We start from the raw sequence: 7,313 nt of genomic DNA on the forward strand, positions 1-7,313 counted from the left end.
GCTCACACACCACACACCCTCACACACTCACATACCGCACTTGCCCTCACACACACACTCACATTCATACACTGCACTCACCCTCACAGATACACTCACACACTGCACTTGCCTGCACACACATACTCACAGACTGCACTCACGCTCACACACACTGGTCTCACAGACCGCACTCGCATACCACACGCACACTCACACAAACCACACACACACACACCACAAACACCCCCTTACACACATACCCAGCACACATGCATACTGCACGCACACACTCCCACCCACCACATTTGCACGCACAGCACACTGCACTCACACCACACACACAGAGCTGTACAGGGCAGGTGGGCTCACACACCACACACACTGAAATGCACACGCAGAGCTGTAGAGGACAGGCAGGCGCGCGCACACACACACACACACACACAGAGCCATACAGTGTGCACAGCAGCTCACACCCCAGACACGGAGACACGCACACAAATGCAGCACGTGCACCTGCATGACCGAGATGCGCGCAAATCCACGCACCGCTGCCCCTGCACAACGCTGTGGGGTACACCCTGCCATGGCAACGCACAAACACACACAGTCACACAGCAATACGTACAGGAGTATGCGTACCGGAATAGACACTAATACATAGAAATAAGGAACTGCACGCTTGTGAGATACCCTTTTACCATGACTACGTAGGATGTACGCAAGAAATAGAAATGTTGCATTGCTGTGAAGCAAAAATACTGATGTTTTTGGAGTTGGTCGTACCTGCTCATACAAAATAAGTTGAAAGCATAAGGGCAGAGGTGAACTAGGTAAACTGTACACAGAAATTGAGTCCTGTAGATCAGTGTTGCTCCTCTTGACTTCCAAAAAGCTAACTCGAGTCACGGCAGTGGAGAATCTCCCAAATGTCTTCATTACACCATAAGAATGCAGCCAGGCTTTCTTCAGATGGGTAAAGCATTTTTATTTCTTTTAAACTAAGAAAAAATATTTTAAAGTTTCAAGAGAAAATGTGAAAAATGTTAATAATGTGAACTTTTAAATGACAAGAGGGTAGAGAGAAAACACTTCTCTGATCTGTTACTTTAAACACTAAAATAATGTACTAAATCGTTATTTTTCTCAGGCTAAAACAGAAAAACCTCCATGGGTATTTTAATTTAACAGTGAGCTTTTTTTGTCTTGACTAAACTCCTTTATTCTAAGCATTAAGATAGTTTTCTATTTAGGAAAAAATGATGGCGGTCCGACATACACAACTGTCATCTTGAAGTCTGATTTAGGCTTCATACGTATCATATTACATGAAATTAAAACCTAGCTCTTCAGTCAAGATACAGTTGCAGCAGGCTGTAGGTCTGCAGTATAAAGGAAAAACCCAAGACTGTTTCAGTCTTAGGTGTGCAAATAGTCTCCACTGAGGAATAATGACATACTAGCTTGCAAAGTCTCCTTAGGAACGCTGAAACGTGGTTGCTTTAGTTTAATGTCACACATGCTTGCACGCGTACGGCGCAATGACGCCAGGTGTGCAAGAGCTCCGGAAAGGCATGAACTCAGTTGCAATTGCCCAAACTTCTCCAGCTCGCCCCAGAAGTGGTGCTGCCCCTCGGCTGCCTGCAGGAGGGGGAGCTTTGGGTCAGCCTTCTTCAACACTCACCTTCCCAACCATGACTATCTCATGGTACGCTATAATATTTCTGCAGCCGCATCAGTAAGAAATGTTGCCTTCGCTCTAAGTCAGTCTGAAACATGACTGCTCAAAATGGAAAGAAAAACATGGGAAAGCTCCTGTCTCTCTAAATGTAGGAGGTCTGAGGGAAGAGCACGGAGGGAAAGGGAAGAGCAAGAGATAATTCTGGGTTTTCTGCAGGTCTGAGTGGTACTGAAGAGCGCTGTGGGAGATGGAAGAACACCACACAGCAGGCCTGTGACAAGGGCAGGGATACAAGGGCTTCAAAACAGGTCAGATCAGACTCTAAAGTAGTTTTTTTTCCTTCAAGCTGATTATATTTAACATTCTGTTTTCCTCTAAAAGTCACTACCACATTTTCTTTTATATAGTGGGTGTGTTTCCAGTGATCTCTGTTTAAAAAACAAATGATTTTTCTGTTTGGGGCAAGTGAGAGGACTCTTTTCCTGAAAGAGCCTTAGAGTTAATAACAATATTCCTCTGCTAGGAAACATCAGCATCACCCTGTGGCTGAATCAGAAAGCTGGTAGCTTGGAAGTTGTTAATCTGCTAACTCTGCCTCCTGTGTTTGCCTCAAAAGTCTCCTCACCGTTTCATTTGCCTTTAGCAAATGCTGAGACAGGAGACCATCATAGAATCGATAGGTGCGATCTGAGCAGTACTTGAACTATCATGTAATGCTGATGCATTTTTGTTGACACTGTGTATGAAATATGTTGCTTCAAAATACTTCTCTAGCTTTACTCTCAACGTTGGAAGCACTACCATGTAAGAGTAGTTAAAGGGGTGTTACTTGTGACTGGAAAGCTCAACATGTTAATACAGGCTTTTATGTTAATGCTAAAGGGGGATTTTTCATGATTTTTTTGAGGAGTTTTCTTTTAGCTGTAGTAAAAGTGTTGGTAAAAGTTGGTAAAGTGTTTTTTTTTAATTACGGTTTACTTTATTTCTTTCCAGGTTATCTCAGATATACACATCCTTGCTTAATCCTTGCTTGAGACTGGATATTTTATTACTTGCTAGCATAGCTTTTCATTTCAAAGACAAAAATCTGTAGCCAGCAAGCTCTTTTGTCTTTAAAGGGATAGTGTGTTAACTGAATGAAGCTTCAACTAAATATATGTACCTGCTATCTTGTTTTCTTTTTGTTTCTTTTTCATTTTTTATATTTTAGAAAATGAAGTAGTTTACAACTACTGTTCAGTTTTGAAGAGAAATTTTACTGCCAGTATTTTTTTCAAGTGAGTACTTCAAAAGCGAACAAAGAATGCTGCTGCTCTGCAAAACAATCAGGGAGTCAATTATCAGGAGTGTGACATATCAATTACCATGAAATTCACCATCTTTCCTGAAGCTGTAATTAATTTGCATGTACTTGTAAGTTGTTTGGGACTGTTTTATTTGTACATTGTCTACCACAGTAGCACAGAGGTGGTAATTTAGTCTCTACATGCTATCACAATACTGAAGAACATAGTAATCAACTATGTGTATGCTTGCATACTGGCTATATTCCCTTGCATAGGACAAAACATTATTCACTATTGGCCTAGTGAAGTTCCTGCTGAAAGCTCCCAGAAAGTTGAGCAGGATGTGGTTGGGACCTTCGTTGCTGTAGAATAGAGTTAGCAATCCAGAACAACTGTAAAATCTGTTAGTTTATAATGAGATTATACCCTAAAGGAGTGTAATCTCACTCTAAAGGGGTATAATCTCAGTATAAAGGCCTTAGGAAGGAAGAGCTGATACACTGCCCACCAGTCTATTCCTCACTGTTTTTTAAAACTCCCTTAACCATTGCTATTCAGAAAGGAACATCTGTTCATCAGCCTTCCCAAATGTGTATTCTTCTGTAGTATTGCATGTTGTTCCAGGAACTGACCAAGGGTTTACTGAAGTCAACAATATTCTTTCTGCAAAATTCAGCAGGTTTTGAATGAAATCCTTATTTCTGGCTTAGCAAAAGAATGCCACTCATGCTTAATTTCAAAGTGGCTTGATGACAAAGGCAAATATTCAGTGCATTAAACATTCTGCGTGACCCTTAGTCCACACACAGATTGTATATATGATTTATAAGAACCAATCTCATACATTTATTTACTTTTTGTGGTGCTAAATAAACTCCAGCCTCACGTGCTTTGACTTATGAAAACGTTTGTACAGCTTTTCAGTGGAATTTATTATGCCACAATTTCACAGTTTATTGAACCTCTCTGTGATGAAAAGTACCTGGATAAGAATAGAGAGTGTTGGCAGCAGTGTGGGTCTAAGAGACAAAGTATATGAACATTATGTACCTTTAAGGATCTCCACTGGGTCTTTTAGTTTCTCTGTGTGTTTTGCTTATTGCTATGTTAAAAGAGTTGCTGGATTACAGACTCCTGTATCTTACAGTAAAAGGTGGTCTCTCTGGATCACTGAGCGAATATGGGTCTCAAACAAGGCAAGCTGACTTTAATGAAAGGTTAAAGCTGGGACTGAAATTCGACAGGCATCCCTGCCGCTCCATCTTGAGATGGATCCATGTCAATAGCCTTCGATGCCTACCAAGAGCAAGCTGGGCTCGAGCGCAAAAGCCATAGATGCCTGTCGAGAGCGAGAGGTATCGATGGCGCTCGGCAGGGATCCATATCTTCAGCTACCGATACCTACCGATATGGAGACCTAGTGCTATCAATCCCTAGGAGTAGGTATGGAAAGGGACGGGCCTCAGTGCCTCTCGAGATCGAGAGGGAGCAATGCATACCGAGGGGCATGGCTAGCTATGGATGTCGTGCCCGAGCAATACGGATGGAAATCAACACTCATCGAGGCCTGCAGCTATCAAAAACGGTCAATGTCAATAGGCAGCGATGACTCCCGAGAGCAGCATCGGCCCCAGAGCAAAGGCTATGCATGTCTGTCGAGAAGGAGCGGTTTTGGGCCCTATCGATAGGGATCGATATCGATATCATGAGTACTCACGGATGCACTTACGCACACACTCACGCGCGAATGCACTCACTCACGCGCAAATGCACTCATGCGTATCTAAAGGAGTGTTTGCGAAGGAAACCCTCCCATTGAGTCACGAGGTTCAGACTGGACCCCCTTGCTTTAATGCGAGCAAGCACTCATGCGAGCATGCACCCAAGCGAGCATGCACTCATGTGAGCACGCACTAATGTGAGCATGCAAGCATGCACTCACGTGAGCGAGTGCTCAAGCAAGCAAGCACTGACTCAAGTGAGCCCTCACTCATGCAAGTGAGCACTCACGTGAGTGAGCACTCAAGGGAGTGTGCACTCGGGTGAGCGAGTACTAAGGTGGGTGAGCACTCAGGTGAGCCAGTAGTCCAGGGATTGTGCACGCCAGGGAGTGTGCACTTGGAGGAGTGTGCACTGGGGGAGTGTGCACTCTGGGGAGTGTGCATGAGTGAGTGCTTGCACGAGTGAGTGCATGCGTGAGTGCGTGAGTGCATGTGTGCATGAGCGCTCACGTGAGTGCATGCGTGCCTGAGTGCGTGCTTGCGTGAGTCCTTGTGTGAGTGCGTGCGTGAGTGCTTGCGTGCGTGAGTGCATCAGTGAGTGCGTGCATGTATGAGTGCTTGCATCAGTGAGCTCTTGCCTGAGGGGGTGAGTGCTTGCGTGAGTGAGTGTGTGTGTGAATGAGTGCGTGCATGAGCGTGTGAATGCCTGCATGAGTGCTTGTGTGCGTGAGTGCTTGCGTTAGTGAGTGCTTGCATGAGTGCTTGCATGAGTTCTTGAATGAGTGCTTGCTTGAGTAAGTGCGTGCTTGCGTGAGTGCTTGCATGACTGAGTGCTTGTGTGAGTGCCTGCAGGAGTGAGTGCTTGCGCGAGTGAATGAGTGCTTGCGTGAGTGCATAAGTGAGTGCTTGCGTGCGTGAGTGCTCGCATGAGTGAGTGCTTGCATGAGCGCATGCTTGCGTGAGTGAGTGCTTGCATGCGTGAGTGCTTGCGTTAGTGCGTGAATGCTTGTGTGCATTAGTTTGTGCATGAGTGAGTGCGTGCGAGAGTGAGTGCGTGAGTCAGAAAGTGAGTGCCCGCATGAGTGGGTGCATGCGTGAGTACGTGCATGAGTGCTTGCCTGCATGCATGAGTGTGTGAGTGAGTGCGTGTCTGTGTGAGTGCATGAGTGCTCACTCACATGAGTGCGTTAGTCCTCGCGTGAGTGCTCACGTGAGTGTGTGAGTGCATGAGTGCTCACTCACATGAGTGCGTTAGTCCTCGCGTGAGTGCTCACGTGAGTGTGTGAGTGCATGAGTGCTCACTCACATGAGTGCGTTAGTCCTCGCGTGAGTGCTCACGTGAGTGTGTGAGTGCATGAGTGCTTGCTCCCATGAGTGCGTGCTTGCGGGAGTGAGTTCTTGGGTGAGTGCATGCATGAGTGCGTGCGAGAGTGAGTGCTTGAGAGAGTGCGTGCGTGCCTGTGTGCATGAGTGTGTTCCTGTGTGCGTGCATGAGTGCCTGCCTGAGTGCCTGCGTGTGCGCTGGCTGCCCTGGGAGCAGGACCAGTCGCAGGGAACTACATTCCCTGCTACATTCCTGGGGCTCAGAGAGGCTGAGGGTGGTCAGTAATAGGGGATTTGCGTGGCAGCATGCTTTGGGGAGCTGCCAGGGTAAGAGGGGAGGGTGAACACAAGCGGGAGGACAGAAAAGGCCTTGAAGAGGAGGCCTGGGTGAGCCTGTGGTGCCGCAAAAGGTGTGGAAACGTGAGCGGGCAGGAGCTGGAAAGTGGGATGTTCTTCAGCTTTATCAAGGAAAAAAGAAACCACCTCAGCTTGGAATTTAAATATAACAGGTAAATGAGCACCGTGCGTTGCTTGGTTCGAATTGGTGGATGTCTTTCGATGCTTCTCTTTTAGCAGTGGTAGGAATTGTGCTAGTAAAAAACATCATTTTTTTAAACCTGTTATTAATTATTTAGTAGCAGCTGATGGGATGAACAAAAAAGATTGAGTGCAGTAAGTGCAGAACTTACAGATTTCCCTGGAAATGCTTTAATATTTGATGCTGAGATTGTTTTTTATGAGCAAACTTACAGTTGCAGCAGGTGTTAGCTAAAATGGCCTGGGAAAGGGATGTGATTTTTTTCCCCCCTCACCTCTCCCCATGCTCGAAACAGCGGCTGTGCTTCTCATTTTAAGTTACATCGTGCGGTTATGGAAATTGCTGGCACAGGCAGCTTTCTCCTTTTCCGAGGTGGGGGCTGTGCGTCTCTGTGGCGAGGCGTTTAGCCTCCGGGCACAGAGTATTTCCTCCACAATTTATTTCTCCGTTTCCAATTTTATGCTGCGAGCTTTCCGAGGGTGCCCATTCGGATGGGGGCAGATTTGCCACGCGCTAACGAGGTGTCTGTGGGGACGGGACGAGGAGCAATGCACCTCGCCGTTAGGGCCAGGCCTGCGGCGGCGGGGATGGCTGCTCCGGCTCAGGACACCAGGTCCTGCTTCGGGGCTGCCCTCTCGTCTCCTGGGCTGGCTGCTTTCATGCTGTGTCCTGCAGCCCGTGGTACGGCAGTGCGTGGAGGCCATTTGGTGGAGGCGGCCCCAGGTGCGCTGGTTTTAAGCCCTGAGGGGACAGCGGTGTCCTGGAGGCTGTGACCTGAGGTG

The 7,313-nt window shown here is 46.7% G+C and overlaps 1 protein-coding gene across 1 annotated transcript in view; it reads right to left on the reverse strand.

Moving 5' to 3' along the window:
• Positions 1-6,815, reverse strand: part of PREX1 (phosphatidylinositol-3,4,5-trisphosphate dependent Rac exchange factor 1) — a 191,926-nt gene extending 185,111 nt beyond the window's left edge. Inside the window, exon 1 of the mRNA XM_026054773.1 lies at positions 6,806-6,815. Coding sequence (XP_025910558.1) covers positions 6,806-6,815 — 10 coding nt within the window. The remainder of the gene's footprint in view (positions 1-6,805) is intronic.
• Positions 6,816-7,313: the final 498 nt, after the last annotated feature.

This window comes from Apteryx rowi, unplaced genomic scaffold, assembly GCF_003343035.1.
Source record: "Apteryx rowi isolate R43461 unplaced genomic scaffold, aptRow1 scaffold_0, whole genome shotgun sequence".
NCBI classification, from domain to species: domain Eukaryota; kingdom Metazoa; phylum Chordata; class Aves; order Apterygiformes; family Apterygidae; genus Apteryx; species Apteryx rowi.